A 26,527-nucleotide genomic window follows, 5' to 3' on the forward strand; every position below is an offset into this window, starting at 1 on the left:
CATAATTTGAGGCTGAGTAGAATTGTGAATTTCTTTGATGATGATTCCAATTTTTTTTTCTTCAAAAACTTCATCATGAAAGCCAGAAGCCACATAATATCTATGATTTGTTTATTTTATTTTAAAGAGCTGGTTGAAAATCCTGTGGTAATTCCATCATTTTTGCCAGGGGCTGTAGATGGTGGAATATTTCTGTGAAGATCTGATGGCATTCAATAAACTCTCAAACAAAGGAACAATAGGGAGGTCAAGAATTGATGTTTGGTGATGGGTGATTTTGGGGACATCCATTAGACGTATCGATTTCTGCCAGAATAAAAATTTTGAATACATAATGACTTATAATGACTTTCACTATCATATACATAATTTTTAAATGTGGAAATCAATTTTTATGGTAAATATTTATATAGAAACTAGACCCAAGACAATGTCTTTTTTTTTATAGACCAGTTTAAATCAGGCCAATCTTGACCAATAATGAATGCCTTTGGATGTCTCTACTCTTTCTGTGCTCACAAGGTTCCAACTTCAGCTTCATCACGGCAGAGAACAATTTCACTGTTCCACAGTCCAATGCTGGAGGGCTTTATACTCTTCTTGTCAACACCTGTGACAAAACAGATGTGTCCCTAAACAAACCCCTTCCAGTCCAAAGATATTTGCCACCAATCCTCACACCAGCAATTTAGCAACCAAAACTATAGTCATATGAAAAAGCTTGGACAAATGATTTTGATGTTTTTGTATGTTATGAAAGTAATGGTACTACTTTATAATAAATAAAACTACCCTTAAAATAGGTTATAAGTGTTTTAATATCCGTTTATTATTGGTCATTAATTAGGTTGTAAACACCTTACAATCATTAATGACCTAATTTTTTTTAATGACCTGTTGTTTGCCAAGTAGTGAGCCCACATCTATACTCTTAAACCTCACATCTTGCCAAATACTCACCCTACTTTGTCTTCTCCATCAGAAATCTAACATCAAGTCTGTCAGCTTAATCACATATTTATTATTATTCCAATTCCTCTTCAGGACGTATGTTCTTTAATTTTACACATTTCTGTAATAAAATTTACAAATATTCACATGTCTTTCTGAAGAAGAGAATGTAATGTACCTTTAGGGAACACAAGTTGACTTTAATACCCCTGATGTACCTTCAAAGAGTAATCTGTAAGATATTTACTGTACTTTGTACTGTAGATTAAGGAAACAGTCAAAGCTAAAACACTTCTGCCGCTCATAACATTGCTAAAGCAGTATTGCAGCCATGGAATGGCTAAGTGAACTGAGTTAATGTTATATTTTACTGGACCCAAAAAGGCCCATTGCCCTTTTAAAAATCTCCATGACCAGAGAGGGAGTAAAATGAGAGGAAATACTGGCCTTTGAAAAGTGGAGGCAGTTTACAAGCAACAATACTAGAGAGCAGAGCCACATTTTAGCAGGCTAATTTTCTCCTGAACAGATAACAGCAAATCATTAAAAAAATAGTAGTACAGGCACCTATGTATAAATTAAAAGGAGTAAACACCATAGTTTGTGTGTTTTATATAAAGAAAGTGAGGCATAGCGATGTTTGAAAAGTGTCAGAACTGTGTTTTGTGTGTTTCATATGAAGAAGATGAATAACAACATGATTGAAAGGTGTAAATACTTTAGAGAAAAAGAAGAAATTGAGGCAGATTCATGTGTGTTTCTCTGTTGTGTGTGTGTGTGTGTGTGTGTGTGTGGGTGGGTGTTTTAAACAAATTAAGGAGTAAGAATTGTCCATGCAAAGCCTCGCATATTCACATATTTAAGGTGGAACGGAGAAATCACGTTTGGTTCCACTAATAGGTAGATGTTTTAGTGACATGATGCACACTTGGTCGTGTGTTTTAAATTGATAAAATGGCAAATAAGTAGTGTTTCAAAACGAGTTTTGTTTAGAAAACCTAGTACTAGCTTTAGCTTCGCATAGCTGTTTAAGGTGGAATGAGTATTCAGTAAGAAGCTGGAGGATAAACCCATTTAAGGTAAAACTAAATGCTGGAATACAAAAAAAAACTGTGAGAAATTGTGAATAAGAAATTCTGCCTAAATTATATTTATGGTGGAAGGGATAATCGATAAGTAACACCAGCCGTGTCTACTTGAAATATTTAAGATGGATTTGGATACTAAAAGCCTAGTAAACGCTCATTCACTTTTTTTAATCTTTTTGTTGTGTAGTGGAATGATGAACACTTTTCTGTTTAAATATGTTGATTATGGCACATTCTTCTTAGCTATTACCATCCAAAGAGTTCATCTCTTGCTTGTTCATTCAATTTTCCTCAAACTGGCAACCTGTTGAGCCTCACTTCTGTGGAGGAGGGGGAAGAGTTCAGATTTTAAACGCTTGGTGTCATTATTACAGATTACTCCTTTAAAGGTACATTTACACTGTTTGTAACTTTCGTGACAATAATGTACCTCTACCATATATTTTTTTCTGAGAATGAACCTTGATATATGAAATCACTAAATACAAATTTTAAAGACTAAGCATATGTTTTGCCTGTACTTTTTCATAAAGACACTTTCTCGGGCAAACATAAGGTTGCCCTTCTATCTTTGTGTTGCAAACAATTATTAATTACTTTTAATGTGTTTACAACACAATTAAAACAATGTAATAAACAGATTTTAAAATAATTTATATAAGTTTAGTCTTAATTTAAAGTGTTTCCAACGTAATTATGCACATATATTACAATCACAAATATGTTTTTAAAGCCTTTTTATGGTGTGTATAACATATAATTTTAGTTAAAAATTCAAACATTCTCCACTCTTTGTCATTTTATGGTAACTGTAGTGTAGTATTAAAAATGACACTTACCATTTTATTTAAAAAAAAATCAAACAAACAATAATTATAATGACACTAGAGCATGGGAATGTTTTTGAAATTTTGAATTACAAATATACATTACACAAAAACACTTTAAACCTTATTTGTACACCTTATATTTGCTGAAAGCACTGTGTGTACTACTTTTCCATTAAAACACATATGACAAAATGTGTCATTTGGCCAAGGGTGCCCAAATATTTGCATGATCCTGGATTATGACCATAGCTGCACCCAGCAATGAGTCCCTTTATGTCCTGTTAGAGTGCAATGTCATCCTCAGAATTGCTCAGAATGGGAAGCTCATTTCATATAAGTAAATGGCTATATTGCACAACAATCCATTGCTTCATATCATCTTTTTCCTCTTTTCATTTTCTTGTTTTCATCTCCAGACAGGCATTGTGACGTTCCGTCTCAAAACCGTTCCAGCCATTAGCGTATCTCCCCGGCTTTAATAACCCCATAATAGCAACCTTTGCTAAATCACAATGTGTTTGCCTCATTTACATTTCCACCAGTGCTCATGTTGTTCTCCTTGTTTGCTGTTCTCCTGGGCGATGTCTCAAAGCAAAGAGTCTCATACAGAAGCCTCTCTCTCTCTCTCTCTCTCTCTCTCTCTCTCTCTCTCTCTCTCTCTCTCTCTCTCTCCCTCCCTCTCTCTCTCTCTCACACACACACACACACCAATGCCACTCAGCAGGGATGAAATCAGGGTATAATATTAATACATGTTTACACCATAGAACCAACTCCTTATAATAGGTGGGCTTGGAATGTGCATGAATTTTCCAGTCCACCAGTGCAGCATTTAAAGTGAAATCAATAATTCTACCTGGGCTGTAGTAATTTCCTCTTTATTTTAGCTGGGATGGAAACTCTGTAGGCGGCAGAATGTAACTGCTGCAAAGTTTAAAGTGGAATTGGACATTCTGTAGGTGAGAGAACAACATTTGCACCATTTAATGTGGAGAGGAATGTTATTTCAACACCAGCATGTCATTGCTGTCCCATTTAATTTGGAATGGAAAGTTGGTAAATGCCAGTAACTTCTGCAGATTGTGACATGGCAGAGGTCTAATTTTTAAATTTAATCTTAATTTAATTTATCTGAGACAAGGGGGTGGGTTTTGCAGGTGGTCTCAGACCAGCCAAGGTTGTCAGTCACTGCATTCCTAAGTGTAACAACACATTTTTATGATAAACACTGTAAAAATTCGGAAGATTTACGATAAAAAAACAAAACGGCAGCTGTGGATACCAAAATCTCACCTTAAAATCTACCAGGAATCACTGGGCACAAGGCAGGAACACGCCCTGGAGTGGGTGCCAGTCCTTCACAGGATGACACTCACTCACACATTTACTCACACACTCACATATATGGACACTTTTGAGTCATCAATCCACCTACCAACATGTGTTTTTGGCCTGTGGGAAGAAACCATAGCACCCGGAGGAAACCCATGCCGACACAGGGAGAATACACCAAACTCCTCACAGACTGTCACCTGGAGCAGGACTCAATCCCACAACCTCCACACTACCTGCTGCGCCACCATGCAGCCCTCACCTTAAAATATACGGTCAAAATGTATATGACATTACAGTATTATTTTTGGCAATTGTAAATTTTACATTCATGAACTATTTTGTTTACAGATATACACCAAATATACTCCATAGTATTTACATAAAAAACAATCAAACATTGTTTAGCCATAAAATTAACATGTAAATAGTGTGTGCAGTATCTGGTTGCCACACTCCAGCAATCCGAACACAGGCTGATGGTGAACTTTCCTGACCAACACACATCTCGTCACAACATGCACAGAAACACAAACACAAACACAAACACACACACACACAATTACACAAAATAATCACCCCAATGCAACCCAAAATCAAAAAGCTTCACAGACAGAGAAAAACAAAACTCTGAAAATCATAGAAAATATGGAGCAGCAAGGCATGCTGGGAGCTCCCTAATGAGTCACTGCTCCTCTCAGTCATTGGATACTTGTAACGCCCATCATGGTTTGTGCAAATATTGTTTTTAATAATAATATTAATATTTTATATTAATATGTTAATAATATTTAACAGTAAGGTGTAATTTACAGAAACAGAAACTTTTTTCAACCTATTTTAGAGTTTACAGTCATTTACTGTGAAGGTTTTAGTTTTTCACCGTAAAATTTACAGACATTTTTTTTAGTGTAGCAGAATAATATTTTAAAAATATATTTCTTGGGAAAATTAAAAATCTGCCAATATTAGCACAAGAAAAACTAACTGTTGTAATTAGACACCAGAGATGGAAAGAGTGTGTAGAGGAGAAAAATTGAATTGAAAATTGACAGATTTGCCATTTAAAACATGAGGGTAGACAGAGCTACACATCTTACTGCCACCAGCCAGTAGAGGCACTAGACCTGTGATGATAAATGATTATAATGTGTTTTACAAGCTTCAAACATGTAAAACAATATTCATGTCAATCATTTTCTGCTAAGTGTTTAAGCCATAATTTCTTTTCACTCAAATGGGTGAAGGTAATTTATGGCTTGGATCTGTTTTCAAATCACAATATTTATGTTGTGAATGTTTACCGGACCCAAAAAGGCCCATTGCCAAACAAACAATTCCATTTACTTAATGGAGACTTTCAACTAATATTTCTGTAAGTAATACTAGCTTAACTTTAACTCTAACCCTAACATTAACCAATTAAAAAAATTCTTCACCTTAAAATCTAATAATTTACATTGTGGGGATGTGGCGCCCCCTCCAGGGTGTGTTCATGCCTCGCACCCAGTGATTCCAGGTAGGCTCCGGACCCACCGCGACCCTGAACTGGATAAGCGGTTACAGACAATGGATGAATGAATGAATGAATGAATGAATTTGGGGGTGAGCTTTTGGTGCCAATGCAATATTTTTCTGACACACACACACACACACACACACACTTACCAGTTGCAGCCAGGCATTGGTTATAAGCACTTGATTCTTCTCATCCTAAAAAAACAAAAAAAGAGAATAGGTCTGATATACCATAAAGATACAGCTGAAGGATTAGCCTTAATATTATAAAACTGCTTTATTTTCTTCATATATTTCTCTGTTTCTCCCTCTCAACCTCTTACACACAGTTAAACAGAGGTATTACCAGCTTGTGAGATAAGTGTATGGCAAGTGTGTGTATGTGAGTATGAATTGTTATGACGGTGTGTGTGAATTAGAGCAATCTGACCTGACAAAGCTTCAACAAAGAAATAATCACCGCTAGAATGGACAGCACTTCCCTGTGTAATATGCCTTTATGGCTCCACTAGAATCCAGCCATGTTACATAAGCCTTTGAATTAACATTTACTCTGTGTGTGTGTGTGTGTGTGTGTGTGTGTGTGTGTCTGTGTGTGTGTGTGTGTGCATAAAACATTGTCTGTTCCCACTCATAGCTAGCTGTTAGGTTATAGATTATTACAATGATGGAAGTGAATGATAAAGAAAGCAGACCTGCTTAAACACACCGAAAGTCAATGAACAGTGGTGTCTAGAGTTAATACACCTTTCACTTTGTTTACAGCCAACCCTAGTTCATGTAAATTCCAGTGAGGTTGTTCAAATACTGGGTAGAGATATGTTTCTCTGATGTTCCGTAGGTGTGAATGTGTGTGTGTGTCTGTGTTGCCCTGTGAAGGACTGGCGCCCCCTCCAGGGTGTATTCCTGCCTTGCACCCAATGATTCCAGGTAGGCTCTGGACCCACCGCGACCCTGAATTGGATAAGCGGTTACAGATAATGAATGAACTTATGATTTAACTACAAACAAATTATATCACCATGAGATTTAATGACATTGTCTGCTGCATAGCTGACTTACTTTTCATGATTTACTAATGTCCATTAATTTTTGCAAAACACAATGTAAACTGGCTCTGACTAACAGTGTTTGCTGCTTTGGAAAAAAGCTGGGGCATTATTGGAAATGTAGTGCCTATTTTGAATTTGTGTCTTGTAGTTCTGCTGAGAAATTCAGGATAAAATTGACGTTTTACTGCCATGATTTTAGTGGGGCACAGCAACAATTCACTAGGTCACATGCTCAAGTAAACTAGGTCTAACAATGTCCCTGGTTTAGACAATGTAAAGATTATAGCATATTAATACTTTAAATAAAATGATAATTAACCTTTAATACTATGCACCATTTACCATAAAATGACAAAAGAGCATGCGACTGTTATATTACGCAATGTTGACAATTATATGTTACGCAAAAATGCTTTAAAACTCCTTTGCACACATAAAAATAATTAAACATTTGGAACACCTCCTTTTGATAAAAATAAAGCTGTAAAAATGTAATCCCCCAGTGAATAAAGAATGATAAAGAAAAGTGACTGGAAAACAAAGAAAAAAACACCTCCAGTCATCTCCATTTATGCACAAAGCCAAAGTGCCAGTGAAAAGAGTGAATAATGCGTAGCCTGAAGGAAAACAAGGAAAAACAAATGAAAAAAAAATGCTGGCATTTCCCATCCTCTGCTTAGCTTAGAGTAGAGGATTTTCACAGGGTCAACTGCTGGTCAATGGGAAGGGTGTTTGTGTGTGTGTGTGGGGGGGGGGGGGTGTCAGGGCAGGTATTGGTAGAATATTGAGCACATGTCAATATGTGTCAGGTATTTCCACAGAAAATTAGCAGAGTATCCATAAAGAGGTTAGTAACACTTTATTTAAAGGCTGCCTACATAATGACTTGATAACACATACACATAACACAGTGGCTACATCTGCCACTGTGGTCACTTACGATTTGGTTTTGTTGAGGAGTCTCCTTACTGTCCAAGGGAACATAAAGCACTGAGTGTGTTGACAAGCACAGTATAACTATCATTCATTCTTTCACAAGCACTGAAGGGCATGTTTAAAAACCAACACCTGGGTATTTATGATAAGTAATGATGAATTTTTAATAGTATTTATGATAAGATAAGTTTCTACTCTTTTAGGAAAGCTTTTACACAAGGGGTTGGGGGGCAGGAGAATTTTGTTATCTACAGCCACATAAACATTCAAGAGGTCAGTGATTTGGATGAGTGTGGTTGGTTTTCTGTTCCCTGCATCTGCATGGGTTCCCTCCATGTGCTCCTGTCTCCTCCCACAGTCCAAAAACACACTTTGATCAGTGGACTAGATGTGCAAAATTGTGAGTGGCTTAGTGTGTGAAATTGTCCACAGGTGTGATTATGTGAATCACTGTGTGAGTGATTGGGTGTGAATGTGATATTGTCTACAGGTATGACTATGAATTACTATAAAATTTTCCACATGTAAGAGTGACTTCCCTGCTGAAAAAAACAGCATGGTCAGCTCAAGCTAGTCTAGCCATAATCAAACTGGTTGACCAGCATGAGCAACATGATCAGCACCACCAAGCATGACCAAAATCAAATGCAACATACACTATGCTTACCAGTATAGAATATGTTCTGCCTAAATGACTAGTTTTACAACCACCTTGGCAATCAAAAACCAGCTCAAGACTGAAATCAAAACCAGCTTATACTGGATTATTCAGCAGGGTTGGTAAATGTTTGGAATTGTCTATGGGTGCAAAATAAGTAAATAAATAAAAATATATAAATACATTTGTGTGTATCCAGTAAACTGTGCTTTGAAAAATATTAGAAAATTCATTAAACACTTACCAGGGGTGCCAACATATTTGCGCTTGACTCTATATGCATTTTACCATGTAACACTTCAAAACTGAAGGGTCCGATATCAAGTGAATTGGGCACTTCCCACTTATCCGCTTACTATAAAAAAAGGGATGTTTTTAAACTGTCACTTTTTGCCTCCAGACGCTAATGATTCAGCTTTCTGAAGGGGAGTCCGTCCTTGCTCACTCTCTCTCGCTTTCTCACTCTCTTTCTCTCTCTCTCTCTCTCTCTCTCTCTCTCTCTCTCTCTCTCTCTCTCTCTCTCTCTCTGCGTGTTAAAATCTGCTTTCATTTGGCAGCCAACATCCATTTGGCAGTGAATTGATGACAGCATTCCAGCCCTAGTGAGGCTAACCACTGTGAAAACGAGGGCTAGCTACGACACCTGACGCCTCCCTTGGATTGTGTTAGTATTTAATAATTTTGTCAAGGCTAAAATGCAAAGCTCTGATGGTATTTTATTATTGGGGTTAATCTTGTCACTGAAACAATCATGGCTGTGGTATTTTTTTGGGGAAAAATAGGGTACAAGACCGTTATCATATCATCGTACAAGTTAATGGAGGGACGCTTGTGTAATCTCTTCATCTAGGCCTCAATTTCCCTTGGAAATGCTATTATTACTCAAATAAATCTGGACTAAATTGGAAACTTTCCATCCAGTTGTTTCCAGCTGCTCAGAGATGTCCAGCAATCAGAAATGAATCTAAATGAATAAACTGTAATTCATTATAAGTCGCTAATGCTGTAAATAGCAGATAGCCTTTCAGTCTCATATTGTCAGTAAGACACACAACTGTCTAATCTTGTTATTTTTATCATGTGTACTAGTTTGCTAGCTCGCTAGGTCATGTGGTTTGAGGTTGCCCTGATTTTAAAGTCCTAAACAAACTTTATTATCCATCTGTTCATAGATGTGTCCTATGAAGTATTTCATTTCAGCTTTACATTTCTGTCTTATAGTCCATTGTGTACAACCACTGATTATTATTAAGATTCTCTACAGAAAAACAAAAACAGAAAACAGGACATGCTGGAGCAGCTACATATGATTGAAGTATCAGCTAGAATGTATGAAGCCCACAACCTTGGAACTGTGTATGTAGAGATCAATTCAATACCTTTGGGAAAACTAAAGAAGTAAAGAAGTAATATGGGAGGGGAGATAACTACAGCTGTTTGGCCATTTAATGTGCTTTATCAGATTTAAGTATTGTACAAATAAGCATTAAAGCATTTTGTTTTCTTGTGCAACTTAAAATTGTAATTAAAAATTCAAACACTCTCTTTTGTCATTTTATGCGAACTCTTGGACTAAGCACTGTAGAAACAGTTCTATGTAACTTTTGGTGGAGTGTAGGAAACCATCTACTCTCATGCCCTCACACTCTCCCTTGATTGCAGGACAGTGCTGTAAAACTGAATTACACTCATGGGGAACCCATGAATAAAATACCAAATCTTAGTGCTCCATTAAGTAGTTTGAAAATGGCAAGCAAGAAGAATTTACTCATCAATGCATTTGTTCCTATTCTCATCAAGAAAAAAAGCTCTGGTTGGCACAATATAAAGATGGTGATTTCAATTAATTAATTAATTAATTCATTGTCTGAAACTGCTTATCCAATTCAGGGTCGCTTATCTGCTTATCAGGTGGGTCTGGAGCCTACCCAGAATCACTGGGTGCAAGGCAGGAACACACCCTGGAGTTCATAGTGCGACACACACATTCACTCAGACACTCAGACCTACGGACACTTTTGAGTCACCAATCCACCTAGCAATGTATGTTTTTGGAGCCTGGGATGAAAACGGAGCACCTGGAGGAAACCCACGGGGAGAACACACCAACTCCTCACAGACAGCCACCCGAAGCGGGACTTGAACCCACAACCTCCAGGTCCCTGGAGCTGTGTGGCTGCACCACCATGCTGCCCTGCATATCTTTCAGAATTTGTGAGTTAAAAATATTATAGCAGAGCTACAGTCCTCATAAATACATCCTGGTTGGAAATATATGCTTGTAATTATTGATTCGACACCAAGATAATCACGACTCAGTCCTCCTCTGAATAACTCCTGCTGTCTGCTGCTGCCAATAGATGCAACCATAACAGTGCCTCATTGCTCCTCTATAAAACATGCAGTTTGTGGCGGCATCTGCATTCCCAATTTTACTGCTTTCAGGAGATTTCCTTTTGTCTCAGAAACTTGTTTGAAAATGGCCCAATTTCACCCCTTGCCCATATCACTTAGCCCTACCCTTCCATGTTGCCTAGGAGTAGGGTGTCTCAGTTCTTGTTGGGGTGGTAGGGTGAAATTTTAGGGCTACATGGCCATTCAAAATAGATTTTTTGAGGCACACTCCAAGCTAAGTGTTATGCCATATAAATCCAAGGCCAACACAAGTATGTTCTGCTTAAAATCTAGTTTCAAAATATTATAACCCTTTTCTTCAATATATACATAAAACATTATTTGAGGCAGTAAATTGAAATACTGTCCAGAAAGGAGGTTGTATCTGTCTTCTGATATCACTGCAGACTGACAGTGCTGTCTACTAGTGATGTATCAAGCTCTTGAAGGGTTGTCTCAATTTTCTAAGGGTAATTTTAACCACTACACCTTGTAGCTCAGTTTCAAGTGGCAAATCACACTGAGAAGGTGTAGGGGTAAAAATATATAATTGGATCAGGCCTAAATGCTCAACAAGTCTCATTGTCACAAGGGTGGGGGCACACTGAAGAAAATGTCTGGGGAAGACAGGATGTCTCAATGCAACAGTGCATTAGCTTAATTATCTTTTTCACATTTTGATGTTTGTTACATTTAAGCCCATGTGGTGGGCTGCATGGAGGCTCTGTCATACAGCTCCAGGGTCTTGGGGTTGTGGGTTCAATCCCAACCTTTGGTCACTGTCTGTGTCTGAGTAGATTTCCTTCGGGTGCTCTTGTTTCCTCCCACAGTCCACAAACACATGCTGGTAGGTGAATGTGTTATTCAAAAGTGTCCAAAGGTGTGAGTGTGATAGGATGGTGCCCTGTCCAGGGTGAGTCGCTGCCTTGTGTCCAATGATTGCAGATAGGCTCGGAACCAACAACCATGTGACCATGCACAGGAAGAAGTGGTAACACAAAATTAAATGAATGAATGGCCATCATTTCTCCTTCTGCTTCTCATATAATTATAAATATTTGGACATGATACAGAAAGTAGTCTGCTGCTATGTGTCTGCTATTATTCTGTCTATCTTCCTGAACATCCCTACCTGGTGTTTCTCATCTGGAGTGTGCTGACAGGAAATTGGAGCTGAATTGAGTGTGGAGAGTCATGTGGCTGCAATGTCATCTGCAACCACTGCATCTGTGTCTACAGGTCCATTTCCCCACCAAAGAGGCAGGGCTCAGCCACCAACACATATTTAACAAACCAGTGTTTCCTGACCTAGTTGTCTTTTGTGGCGACGTCCACCTTAGCCATTGACATGAGCATGGTTCAGACCGATGTACCATTACCAACCAGTGAAGGGGAAGCCGAAAGGTCAGGGTGGACAGGGAAGCACAGCCTGTCATACCTCTCATAGGGCTGGCACAGGAATCTTATGGGAAGGGCCTAGACTTTCTCAGTGGGGCATGCAATTGAAATCTCCAAAGGGTGGACAAAGGTTTTCCAGGGTACATGCCTAATGGCTGAGACTGGCATGCGTAGGCATGGGTTGGAAACAGGGGTTTGCAGGGCTTTTCCATGGGGCTGGTGTGCGAGTAGGCAAGCCTGTAGTTTTTCTCCATGGCAAAAGCTTGAGTAGGCACTGCAAGTGCTCATCCACCACTTCCAAGCACCTGCAAAGTTGCTGGACTTGCTTCTACTGCTCATTCATGGTTCATTCACACCTTTACCAATATTGCAGACCATGACAATATCAATGGGCATGTTGAGCTAAAGAAGATCCAGAAATAAAGTGTTATCATGCAATGGAGCTGGACAGGTCTGTGAAACATTATGTTTTTGAATGGAAAATGGGGAATGAACCATTATCCGATTTCTGAACTGGAAACAATTTCCCAAGGAAATTGAAACAGAAAAATGCTCTGTCTATAAATCTGTCCCAAAACCTAGTGAGCTGTCTACATAGAGAGCATTTTAGGTCATAGTGTGCGCGCTGCCAACACATAGGCTGTCCCAATTCTTAGACACCTCACCTAAGCTGCCTATTGAGACATCTTAATCTGGCAGAATTTTAAGGCAGCATCGAAATGTTACTCAGCTGTGAAAGCAATCCCCTGATGCAATGCAAGCCCAACTCATGTCTATTTCGCTCTTCTTCCAGAGCAAAAATAATTAAAATTCCAACAAAAACGGGAACACTACAATCCACCTGCAGAGGTAAGTTTTTCTAATGATGTTGGGAGTTTGTCAGTGTATTTTTTGTGCCTTGCACTATTCATATTCTGTTAATGTGATTGTGCTTCAAGTGTAAATGTAAATGTTTGTAAATGTTAAGAAAACAGCTAAGAACATATTTTTAAAGAATACTAATTTTTCTTCAATGTTTATAGATACTTTTTGAAGAAGTATTTATGTTAACTTTTATCTTAAGTAAGAAGTTTAAGAATTTTTTTTCTTAGTACATATTTTCTTAGGGAAAGTATGTAGAGCCGAGTAGAGTTGAACCAGTTCAAGAACCAGAGTTTATTTGTTCACAAAGGGCTAAATGTGGAAAGCCTTTTGCCAGCCCTGCAGACAGGAGTTCAGTTAAGGCTTTTGCTGGTTCTCAGGCTCAGTGTTGTGTCAGGGGTCTCTGGCCACAGTCTCAATAAAGGCAAAGTGTCTGCCAAAGGTGTCAAAACCCAGACTTCTACTTGAGGCTTAACCACGAGGCTCTTTACGCTGGGAATCAAATAAGAGTGATTTATTTGATAAAGAGCCGACGCAGCGTCTCCTGTATGAATTTAATGAAGGGTGGACATGAACTGAGAGGCAGGGTATATTTATGAGCTGCTAATCGAGGCCTGCAAGACACACACACACACACACTGTATTCCTTTGCTTATTTCAGGTGCCATGGATTGCATGTTTTTCTATTTTTTCCCTCAGCCTGCTTCTTTCATTCATTCATTCAGTCAGTCTTTCCCATCCCTTCTCTTTTCTCTTTCTCTCTCTCTCTCTCTCTCTCTCTCTCTCTCTGTCTCCCATTTTGTTTCACTTTATTCATAGTGTCCTATTCAATCTCTCACCCTCTTTGTCTCTTGTTTTCTCTCACTCTCTCTAACCATCTGGCAGAGAGGGAGAGAGCAGGAGAGTGAGAGATAAGAAGAAGAAAAAAGAAAAAAGATTCATAATTTTTTTGGACAGCACAGGGGGAATGAGACCCTAGAGAGAGAAGGATGTCTAGAGAGAAGGAGGGCTACTGATTAGGAGGCATATTGTGTGTTTGTGTGTGTGTGTGTGTGTGTGTGTGTTTGTATGATTTGACCCATTTCTATGTACAGGATTGGCCATAAACCATCACAGATGGCACTCCACAACAGGAGGGTCTTGTTTTATCTTCTATAGGTTTTTATTTTCTATCTATAGATTCAATGGGAAATTAGTGTTTTATCTAATTCATTTTCTTATAGAGAAATCAATGTGATATCTGGAACTCTGTAAATGGGCATTATAAATAAGATTCCATAAACTTTATTGGGTAAAGTGTACAATAAGTAGCTGTAAAGACTTAAAGGAACACTACATAACATTTTACCTTAAAATTACAGCTTCAAAATCATTGTGATGCTTCACTGGCCTGTAATCTGGAGAACAGAGCCTCTGTTGTTGCTACTCTGGGCTGAGCACTGAACAAACTGTATTATGTAACTTGGAAGAGGGTAGGGAATCCCATGTTATGAGTGGATCAGACACAGCAGTGCTGCTGGAGTAAAAAAAAAAAACTAAACATGGAGTTGTCAAATAATAAGAATATTTGAATATTAGAATAACTAAATTTGGCCAAAAATGTCAGGTAGAACCTCACAATTCAATTAAGATGATTCGTGTATGTTTTCTGAAAGCTTGCAGGTGCAGACCAATGGAAACCTTGGGGGTAGGGTAGTCAGTTGTTCCGACCTCACTCACAGGGCACTGCATGACTTCCCATACTAGGTGTGGGGGCCATCCAGTGAAGCAAGTTACAGACCACCCTGGCAAAACATTCAAAAGCATGGGAAATGGTATTCCTCACACATTTCTGTCATACGTGAAAATAATTCTCCATCCACATGTTGCAACATATTTAACAGCCTCACAGACCACGCTTCCTATATTATGACCATGATCGTTGTGATCAGCAAGTTCTGACTCTGAGCTACACCCACCATAAAGGACTGATGTATGTGGCCAGTAACTGTTACTTTTCAGTGTACAAAGGTAAAGTCTATTATGCACCTCATGTAAATTCAGATTAATGGATTAAAGTGTTAGCAGCACATGGGTTCATTTCAGCGAGGCCAGCTATTTGGTGACCTGGCTCTGACCGTCCCACTGCTCAGCTTGTTTTGTTCCCTCACCTTCTGGATGTAAGCTGTTTATCCTGCCTCCTTCCTCATGACCTCCGCTGTGGTTTCTTCAGGCCACCGCTCTGGTGGCCACAGATGGCATGAGGACCACAGCCACTCATAAGAATTCATGAGTGGGCTGTGGAATAGGGATAGGGGTGGGGGTGGTTTGTTCCAGGTTTCTGCAGCTGTTCTTTTACGCACTAAGCTAATGTCCCACCCACGGAGTGGGACACTATAAAATGATTTTTAGCAAACCTTTCAGTACAGGCTGGGCATTATTATTCCTTTAACACAGTAACTTACTTAACTGGATGCTTATTACTACTTAATTATGCAGTAATCACATGTACACTTTATTATGTGTAAATATTAACTAGAGAAATATGAACTTTTTATATAAAGGTAAACCTGATCACAAACAAATCCAGCTTTTCCTAATATCATTGCAGAGAAAGCAGTTCCACTGTTCCACTGATTATGTTTGGGGGTTTTATACCTCTCTAGCAGCTTTATGGATATGGATATAGATATGCTATTAATCTAACCAGACACTTTCTATTTCAGCCATTTCGTGACTTTATATTTTTTTGTATTACTATTATTTTTTGTGGATTTACACAAATAGCAGGGCAAACTATAACCGCATTGAGTTGTACATCCATGTTTATCTGTGTATCTTAGGAACTGAGTGTTGAGCAGTATGTGCCTGATATTTCTCTTTTTTCTGTACAAGTCTGCAAAAAATCATGGAATGTAAGAATTCTAAACTTTAAAAGTCATGTAAAAACTTTAAAAACTTTAAAAGTCTAAGGCTTTAGAGATGGTATTTTGAGACAACAACATATACACTTCTAGAGTGTTCTCTGGTAGTGGAAAAAGAACCAGGTTCCTAAAAGCAAGTAGAGCCTGGTAGAGTCGAGTAGAGTGGGTTCCATGCAGTGGAAAAGCGCTGTAAGCCATTTCTTCATGCTATACACACTTTGATAGACTTCCATTTGAGGATTACTTGAAAAAATGTCTTGTACAATTACACTTCTCTGTGGAGGGGAGATGCTGTGTTTTGAAAGCTGCGGTTCATCAGTATGCATCTGGCATGGAGCCTGACATCTCTTCACATTTAGTAGGACATTGGGTAATGTATGTTTCCTGATGTCCTCCATAGACTTCTAGAGCAGTGCTTTTAATCAGCCTCATGGAGTTCTGCTGCTCAGCTGCAGTGACACCTTCTACTCTTTGACCAAAAGCCAAACACCAAGTATGATTTTATTTTTCACAGGCTTTCAGTAATTTTGTCTTTTTTACCTATTATATCAATGTAATGGCCTAATGTATTTTGTGTTGCTTTTCAAACAAAAACAATAATAACATTTCAATTTAAACATATTTATTTAGCACTGAATATTTTTAACATCCCAGCTGACCTAACAACAAAGCTCCCCCTTTTTCTATTCATTTTTACACTCTACACTATTTTAAAAAATGTGCTACAAGAGTTTCTTTGAGTAATGCATACACTCTTTAAAAAGAGGGTTCATCTAGGGTTCTTTAGGTAAGGGGATGTTCTATTTCAATACTGAAATTGTTCTTTCCCTGATGAATTGGTTCTTTAGAAGAAAAAAGTCTTAATATGTTTCTATGTAGCACCTTTTTGAAAACGGTTCTCTAAAACACCAATAAGGGTTCTACTATGTCCAGCTTGTTACAACAAAATAATCCTTTTTAGTGATATATAGACCCATCCAGTATACACCACATTCTCCATAAATGTGTCACTTTTAAATGAGAACTCTCTTGAGAGTGTAGAAAAACCTCCTTTGGTTCCGTAAAGAACCATATTTGTTAGCTGTATTTTGCCAGCTAATGAACCCATCTGCACCCTTAAAACTCAGATCTTGCCAGATACTGACATTACTTTGTCTTCTCCATCAGTCAACATTATCAATATATATCAATATGTATAACCATTTAACCACCAAGTTTTATCAATTAACCACAGATAGAATATATTTTTTAGACAATAATAATGTGATGCACCTTAACATATGAAATAACTAAATTCACATTCTCAGGTCTTGGCTTCCTTTTACCTTGACGTTTTCAGCAAGTTCTCTGACACTTTCACTATTAGACCAAAAAGGGGTCACTGTTGCCCTTTTAATCCTGTGTTAAAATGATTATTAATGAATTTTAAGGTGTTTACAACCTAATTAATAACCATTTAATAAGCAGATGTTAAAACCAAATGTGATCATATTTGTAAGTGGTACCCATAAACTAAATAAATAAAGCCCTCATCACTTATCACTCTTGGTATCAGTTTATTTGAATTAATACCTTTTCACAAAACATTGGCTGCCTCTCTCTGTTTAAATCTCCAGTCACATGATCTTCTGTGACTTTTTGTGTCTCCACATGACTTTAATTTAATGTAGTCCTCTCAGAAAGCTGAAGGAGGCATTGTGGAGCACATTTTTTGAACGTCGGGGACTGGCTTAATATTATTTACAATTGCAAAAACTGTCTGAGTTAACATTGCTTAGTTTAATCTAAGCATCTGTCTCCTCTTCACTCCCTGTACCTGTCATTTCAATAATAATAAAATAAAATAATAAAAGCCCTCTGCAGGAGTGGGCCACTGCAGAATATATGTACTGGAAACTCTTTTTACTTATTCAGCAAAACACTGAATACGTTTTTTTTTCCCACAATATTGGCCAAATAATATCGGTGGCCAAATATTTGTTGCATCCCTAGATACTAGAATGTTGCCGTGCTCCACAACCTCTAGCCAACACTTGGCATTGAGACAGATGACCTTAGGCCCCACGACTGAAAAGTGGGCTTGGATGATGCTCTTTCACTGCTCCAAGGGCTATATACTGTATACTCTTATCATTGCTTGACATTGACTATGGTGACCTATGGTTCATGTGCAGCTGCTTTTGGAAGTTAAAACCATGTAAATACATGTGTGAGCTGAAGTAGGTGAATTCACTCATTAAAACGCATGTCCATTATTTCTGAGACATATAGTGTATATGAGTAATGCTCAGTTCTTGTTGCTGCTGTCCAAGACCACCATGTATAGATTAAAATGGAATGAAATGATATGAATCAATAAAAAAGGCAGAGTAAGAGAATCCATCTGTGTGTGTCAAAGAGAGAGAGAGAGAGAATGTGAATCAGAAAGTGCTTCTCTGGTGGGTTTTGGTCTCTGGACACTGAGATTGATTGAATTTTTATGCTGAAATACAGGAGGCAGTGGAGACCTGTATTACATTCTGATACAGAAAATAACTCTCTCTATCTCTCTCCCTCTGTTTCTCTTTGCATCTCTCTCTTTCCCTGTCTATATTCCTCTGTCCTTCCCTCTTTCTTTCCCTCTCTCTCTCATTCTCTTTTCTTTCTCTTTTCCTGTCACTCCCAATCCCTTATTCCTCTCTCCTTTCCTTTTTCCTCTACCTCTCTCTATTTTACTGTTTTTCCTCTATTTTCATAGTCATTCCTCTTTCTTTATTTCAGTTTTCCTCTCTCTCTCTCTCTCTTGCTCTCTCTCCCTTTTTCTCATATTATATTTTTACTTCTGCCCCCCTCCCCCTCTTATTTTTTTATTCTGTCTTTATTACTTTCTCTCGCCCTGTATTCTCTCTATTTGTTTCCCCACTTCTCTCCCCATCACTTTTTCTCTTTCTTCCTCTTGCCCCATTTCTCTCTTATTTCTTTTCCCATCTTTGTTCCTCTCGTTTGTCTCTCTCTCTGTTCTCTTTCATTCTCTTTATTTTTGTTGCTCCAGCTCTCACCATCTGTCTGTTTTTCTCTCCCCCTTTTCTCTTTCTCTTCTGTCACACACACGGCTTAAACGCAGTGCTGTAACTGGCCAGACCTGTTAACTAATATAAGAATTGCTCAGATAGCATTCCCCTCCAAGCGCATTTAGTGCACCCACAGTTATCACAAGTGTTCTGCTCTTTGTAGTAAATCGTGAAATGAAATGACACACTGTAAACCCTAATGTTCAAAGTAATTAACTGGATTGAGTGATTCTAACTTAAAATATGTTAAAAAGCTTCACTCAATTACACAATTCAGTCATTTTCAACAATATCTTCTTTTTGAGTTTGTGAAAACTCAAAAAGTGCTGTTGATTTAGCAGAGATCAGTTCAGCAATTTTCAATGAAGCTGGCGGATGCTCTGGGGTTCACTGCTTTTAGTGAATTTGGAGAGGTTAATGTGTTTTTTTTCAGTGCGAGGGGTGGTGGCGCAACAGGTAGAATCAATGTCACATAGTTCCAGAGTCCTAGGATCATGGGTTGGAGACCCTCATCGGGTCACTTCCCTGAGGAGTTTGGTGTGTTCCCCCACAGTGCAAAAACACATGTTGGTAGGTGGACTGGCCGTGCAAGTGTCCATAGGTGTGAGTGTTACAGACAATGAATGAATTTATGGTTAAATTAGTTATTAGTACTTTTTATTTTTGACTTTTGTTAAGAATTAAATTAAGTTTATGAACTTAAAAATGTTTTGAGTTCTGCTAACTTATTCAGGTTTACAGTGTGGATCCAAGCATAAGGGCATTGTGCTCAATGTCAAACTTCAGATAGTGAACTGTAAACCCGGCCAGCATTGTGCTGTGGAGTAGTAAAACTGTAATGGGGTCTGTTGTCTATAACTAATCATTCAGTGTCAGAACCTGACCTCATTAACATCCATCTGGCTGAAAACAATGTGATCCTCATATAAATATTCCACCATATGGCAAAGGCCTCCTAGAATATAAACTCCCTATTAATCCCTTTCATTCCTGATGAAATGTTGGATGAGCAAGTGTCTAGACACTTTTGCTGGAAAAACCACTCACCACATCTATGATCTGGAGCAGGGTGAGTCCCAGTTCTACCACTAGAGGAGCAGAGTCATTGGCTACTGGTCTCTCCAAACGATTGTAGTTGGCCAACAGCTCCTTATATAGTCTCCTCTGGTGCTCCCCCTGCAGAGAGTCTATAGTAAAGAAAAGAAAGGAGGAAGAAAAGAAGAAATAAATAAAGAAAGAATTAAAAAAGTATAAGAAAAAAGCGATCAGAAGAAAGAGAGAGAGAATTTGATAAAAGAAAAGGAAAGTAACGAAAAAAGGAAATCCACGGAATAAATAAAGAAAGAAACAGGGTGAAAGAAAGAAAGAAAGAAAGAAAGAAAGAAAGAAAGAAAGAAAGAAAGAAGGGAAAATTAAAGAAATAAAAAGAGAAGAAAAAGAGTGAATGAATAAAAGAAAAGAAAATGAGAAAAAGAAAGGCAAATGGAGGAAGAAAGAAAGAAATGAGGAAAAAAAGAGGAATAAAGAATAAAGGAATAAATGAAAGAGAAAATAAAAATTTGATAAAAAAATAGAAAAATTAAATAGAAAAAGGAAAAGAGATTAACCAAAAACATAATCAATAAAAGAAATAAAGAAAAATAAAAAAAAATAATGTGAGAAAACAAAGAAGAAACAATATAAAAAAACAGAGAAGGAAAAGGAAAAAGTAGAAAGACAGAACAAAAGAAAGAAAGAGAACAAATGAAAGAAAGTAAAAGAAACAGAAAAGGGAAAAAGACATGAAATCTTTCATACAAGCAACAAGTGAAGAGAAGTGTATTAAACATTAAATGAACAGCTGCTCTAATGGTCTGATTGCTCAAGGTTGTAAATGACAGCAGTGATTAAGAGTCATTTACTTAGCGGTACAGACACTCTGATAGAAGACACACAAATATGCTGGTGAGTTACCCACAGATATAGATAGCTTTTAGCTTTAAATATTTAAAATATATCCAACATACGATTCCATTCATTTTACTCTGTATGTCCAAACATAGGTTTGTGTAATACCTGATTTATGTCTTTAAATCAGTTCCATGCAATTTTATTTATAGGACACTTTTTACAAAAGGTGTATTCACAGATCAGCTTTACAGAATTATGGGTCCTAGTTCCAAGTGAGTATTGCTGATACAACAGTGACAGGAAAAACTCCCTCAGCGTAATGAAGCCATACTGAGAGGAACCAATACTCAAAATGTGAGTATTGGGAACCCATCCTTCTCTGGTTGACACTGAAGCAAACAAACAAAGAGCAGTGTATAAACATAAACCAGTATGATTGCATAATCATAGAGTTATAGTGAGTGTTGAGTGGTCTATAATACCATGTTCTGAGTGAGTTAAGAGCTGTGTTAATAAATTACTCATTAATACCCTTGATTTCAGACTAAATATAGGATGAGCAGGCACCCACAGGCTTTTTATTTTTATGATTTCCCCAATATTTTAAATTGATCAGATAAAAATGCTGAAAAATGTGGTGATCCTGAATCACCATTCTTAGGTCCGTTAAAGTTATTTAACACAGTCCCAATTACATGGAAAGAGCATTAATCTTTCAATAAAAATTTAAAGCTGTTGTCCCTAGATCCCTTATGTAATGTGCTGTTCCTCAGGGTTCAGTCTTAATATCAGTTTAAGTTTTGAGAACAGCCACTAATAACTGACAATTCAAGATTGTCCTTTTATCCCTGACAAAAAAGTGGTGTTCCTCTTTCCTCAGTCTTAGGACCATTATATTTATTTAGCATTCAACTGGAAAGAGCACCCATCTGTCAATTACTATTTGGTCCTGTTTTCCTTTTTCCCCGTACTCAAAAATATATTTTTTCTCAAGGTTCACTTTCAAGGCTTGGCCATACCGGACAATAGACAGGGAAATTTTGCAAGTAAAATCTAATTTATTTTAACAGAATTTGCCACAATGTGTAATTTGGCACCAAACACATACAGGTTAAATATATTTTGGGATTTTAACTTCACACAGACTTCAAGTTTGGTCTCCTTGACCATGATCTGACTGCAGTTTTCCTGAAGGAACATAGTTTTGTACTGTATTAGAGTGGTCCCTCGTTTTTTGCGGGGGATGCATTCCAAGACCAGCCGCAAAAAACGAATTTCCGCAAAGTAGGATGTACATGTATTTAACGAGTATTTGGACTTTTAAAACCCTCCCTGTACTGTTAACAACCCACCATTTGCATTAAACAGTCATTGTATAATGTTTTTCAGCTGGAACTACATGTGATATCCTACCAGTTTCTTTAACAGAGTAATTCCTAAGCTGTGATTTAGCATAAGTAAATTTCACTCAAATTGATATATTTTGTCACCTACAGGCCTAGTCTAATAAATGTAAATAATAAAAAAATATGCTTTTCACGGTTTTCCTAGATTTTCCCTCAATATCAGCAATATAGTGGCCATAAGCCCCCTTGAAAAAACCCGCGAAGTAGCGAATCCGCGAAAGATGAACCGTGACGTAGCGAGGGCTTACTGTACTGAGGAATTGCTAGTTGTAGCACACTAAATTGTATTTAATACATTCGAAGTAGATTTAAAATTGGTAGAAATATGCAAGGTGTGCATGTATACACTAAATTTGGAGGCTGGATTAGATGGTAGGTTTGCTGTTATTAGTTGTTTTTTTTTTTTTTCGTGAACTACAAATGTCTTGTGTGAAAGAGACTTCCACAGAGATCAGCCTTAGGTTCATTTCAGTTTTAAAGTACAGTTTCAATTCAGCTGGAAACCAGATGGTGTGCTGTCCCCTAATATTAATCAATAGATATAAGCAAGTATGTTTAATGAAGGTACGTAACCCTCCTGATGAACTGAATTAATTTCACATACTAATTTGAACCCTTTTTGTTATATAAAAAAAGTGTCTCTTGCAATCAAACTCACACAGCTTTGTTCCAGTGTGAAGTGTAAGGCCTTTATGTAACAGTAGAAGCTGTTACTGCAGCAATGCAGGGGAAACTCATTAGTAATCCCATTCATTTCAGAATTAATGCTAAATTAGCAGGTGTCCAAACAATTTTGGTCTTATACTGCATGCAGTTGCAATAAATATTTAGAGGTCCAGAAACGCCTTGGTGATAAAGAATAAGATAATAAATAGACTGGTCATTGTGAATAATAAGTCATTTTAAATCACTCTTTATGACTTTTTGTGCTTGCCATGTTCTTTCAAGCACATTGATTTTATAAAGACATCTGGATTCAGGCCAAGAACATGGTAGTACAAGATGGGAACATAAATATAAATTTCAGCCAGTACATTACAGTCACGTCTAATATGAATCAAGGGAAAGGGTGTGGGGTGGGGGTTTGGTTAAGTATTAAGTATTGTTTTACATTTAATCCCTAAAAATCCATCATTTTTCACATTTTTCCCCACTGTGTTTTACGATGAGTGTAAGCTAATTTACTTCGGTTATCATAATAAGGAAAGTATTATAATTATCATAAAATTATCAGAGCCATGATCAATATCATCAAGAAAACAAAAAACATACCCCCAGGAACAGTAAAGCTATAAAACAAGACATATTCATAAGACTTGTGTATGACAATTTAATACAATTTCTGTGTGATTTCTTGCCATCTCCAACTATTCCAGCTTGCAATCTACTCCGCCCTCTCTTAACAAACTGCTTTTTCAGCAAGATAGATAGACAGGCTGTTCCATACACTCTTGAATTTAAATGGGTTTATTGCGGTTCACCATTCAGAGGAAGGAAGGACTCAGTAAAACTATAAAAACAAATAGTTTAAATTAACATAAAATAAAGCAAATACATCGTACAAATGTAATTGCTTTGGCCACTACACAGCAAACTCTCCAGTATTAAAATGAACACTATTAGTGTTAACACTGAGAGTGTTGATGAGTGTTAAATTATTACACTAACAGTGTTAATTTAACACTTATAGTGTTGATTTAACACTGGAGAATTTGCTGTGTAGTTCTGTATAACAGGCCACTAGCCAAATACCCCAAATATTCAAATGCACAATCTAGGCTTTTCATTATCAAATAATTTGCTACAACCATCAAACACAGGACATTGCACCAACTAGTGGCAAGGTGTATATATAATTGCATTTTGCCACCTAGTGGCAAGGAGTAATAACAACACAAGTCATACATTTCAACAACTTCAAACTCCAAACCACCAAATAAGAAAATTGTGTACATTATAGTGTAACTTACTGGACATGGCACAAAATAAAATGTTATCCCAATAAAGACTTAGTGTCTGTTATTTTAGAACAATAAAGTGGTTTGTTATCCCAATAAAATATTGGGATAACAATAATGTCATGTTATTTTTATTAATATATACTGTTATCTTGTGACTGTGAAATAAATAGTTTTTACCTCAACAAAACAACATTTATTATGCCATGATAATTAGTTTATAAATAATGTGACATCTCAAAATAATTAAACCATTTGCAAAACCATGGCCTTCAAGGCTTCTGTAGGTTTGAGAACAATGCCAAAGCCATTGCTCTATGGGTTCTTGTCTGTACTTGTGTTCTTGTGGACTTGGGACATGTCATCAGTCCTTGCCAAAGTCATGTTCCATTTTTTCACCACTGAGATGGTGAATCATCAAGTACACCAGGGTTCCAATTGCAGAATACAGCGTCCTCCCGTCCTCGAGAGTGTGTACTTACGAGACAAACTTTCACATCTATACTAACAATATGGCAGTCTGAAATTGATGTATCAATGTATTGAGAAACAGCTTGAAAGCCGCGTCCAAAATGGCATATTATTTAATGTGTAACACAATGCAGTGTGTCCAAATACCTAGTACGTATCAGGCAGTATGTTTCTGAAAGGTTCCTGGATGTCGTACTAGGTCTGGAGAGATTTGCTAATAAGCTTTCCCAGCACATTATCTGAGCTTGACATATTCCACAATTCAACAGGAGCTAAAAGACTAATATTTCTCAGGAAATACTTAACTTCTAATATAAAGAAACACCATAGATCACAACATAAAAGCCCATTTCATTTGAGGTCATCAGTGAAGGCTGAGCTGAGGTAACAATTTTATTTACAAAAATGAACAAAAAGTTAATTATCACAATGATAAAAAATGTTCACCACAAAGCAGCAGCTGGACAAACTGAAAGTGTACATCACATTAAACGTGGGTTAAGATAGAAGAATATGATCATAAATGTTCCTAACTGTTGTGTGCTTTAGCTTCAGTAGCCCTGAGGTCTGCTCCATCACAAGTCAGTGTCTAAAACACTTAATGTGGCTTAATAATGGCCAAGGAAGATAAAACTTTTCTATATTACTACTGATCATAAGTGCTCTCAATGAAGCTTTGACTCAAATGGAAAGTAATACATTTAAGCGGTTTCCTTATAATGGGTTTAAATTGGAAGATAATAGCTTAATGTCAAATTGGAAGAAAATAGCTTAATGTAAAATGTATTACAGGTTCAGTGTTTCAGTAGTAGAGAGCACTTATATGATCAGTAGTTCTTGAGAAAATGTGATGTTCCTAGGTCACTTTTAAGTACATTAAGTGTTTTAGACTGTCCTTCATCAAAATACATGCAGGATGGACACAGCTCTGTTCAGGGGGCAGTATGGGGAGGTCAGGATCCCATGCTCTAAAATATATATTTATACACAGTTTAACATTTATGTACATAGCTGTTTAATGTTTATTTTTGTACAGTTTGAATGTATTGGCTAATCATGTAATGATTCGTTTCATGTTTCTCTCATTTCTCTCCGCCACTTTAGACTTAAAAGTTACCCAACCCACTGAACTACTGACCCAGAGAGATCTAAGCCAGCAAAGGGAAATTTTTCTTTTTTAAGAAATAAATGTTGTATTTAAGTAATACATGGTTTCATGTCTGTCTTATCTCTAAATTAGTAAAAGTGGTTTTCTTTTAAATAAATGTTTGTGTATTTAATTCAATAATTTAATGAATGTTTTCATGTGTCTTCTCTTTAAAATAAAAGGAAATAGTGTTTTCTTTTTAATAAGTAATTTGTGTAATCAAGTAATGGATGGTTTTATGTCTGCTTCTTATAAAAGTGAACTAGTGATTTTAATAAATATCTTGTATAGTTGAAGCATATTTAATAATTAAGGAATTTGTCTATATAACTACATACCTAATGTATTATAACTGTTTTTTATAAAATCTATCTTTACATTTTTTATGTGTTTAATCAGCAAATTTTAGTATGTAGTATTCATGTATGCCTTTCGGATGCAACCCATATGAGTGTCGTCTAACTGTCAACCTTTCTTTCTTAAAGAGACAGAAGGTCATTTTTGGTGGTAAATATTTTTTATGATTATTTATTTATTTATTTATTTTGTATTTGTAGGTGTATATGCTTAGTAGCCCATGAATGAAAGAGTTTATACTCAACAGAGTGGGTTGCCCACACAAAGAAGGCCAAATTTCAAATTGACTATAGAATCTCCGATATAGAATATAACATATTACTCCTT

The 26,527-nt window shown here is 37.0% G+C and overlaps 1 protein-coding gene across 1 annotated transcript in view; it reads right to left on the reverse strand.

The window, feature by feature from the left end:
- The window catches only part of chrna8 (cholinergic receptor, nicotinic, alpha 8), a 103,923-nt gene that overhangs the window by 60,176 nt on the left and 17,220 nt on the right, over positions 1–26,527 (reverse strand). Inside the window, exons 2-3 of the mRNA XM_066659946.1 lie at positions 20,019–20,158; positions 5,870–5,914 (exon numbers count right to left, since the gene is read on the reverse strand). Coding sequence (XP_066516043.1) covers positions 5,870–5,914; positions 20,019–20,158 — 185 coding nt within the window. The remainder of the gene's footprint in view (positions 1–5,869; positions 5,915–20,018; positions 20,159–26,527) is intronic.

The sequence above is a fragment of the Hoplias malabaricus genome, chromosome 2, assembly GCF_029633855.1.
Source record: "Hoplias malabaricus isolate fHopMal1 chromosome 2, fHopMal1.hap1, whole genome shotgun sequence".
Taxonomy (NCBI): Eukaryota; Metazoa; Chordata; class Actinopteri; order Characiformes; family Erythrinidae; genus Hoplias; species Hoplias malabaricus.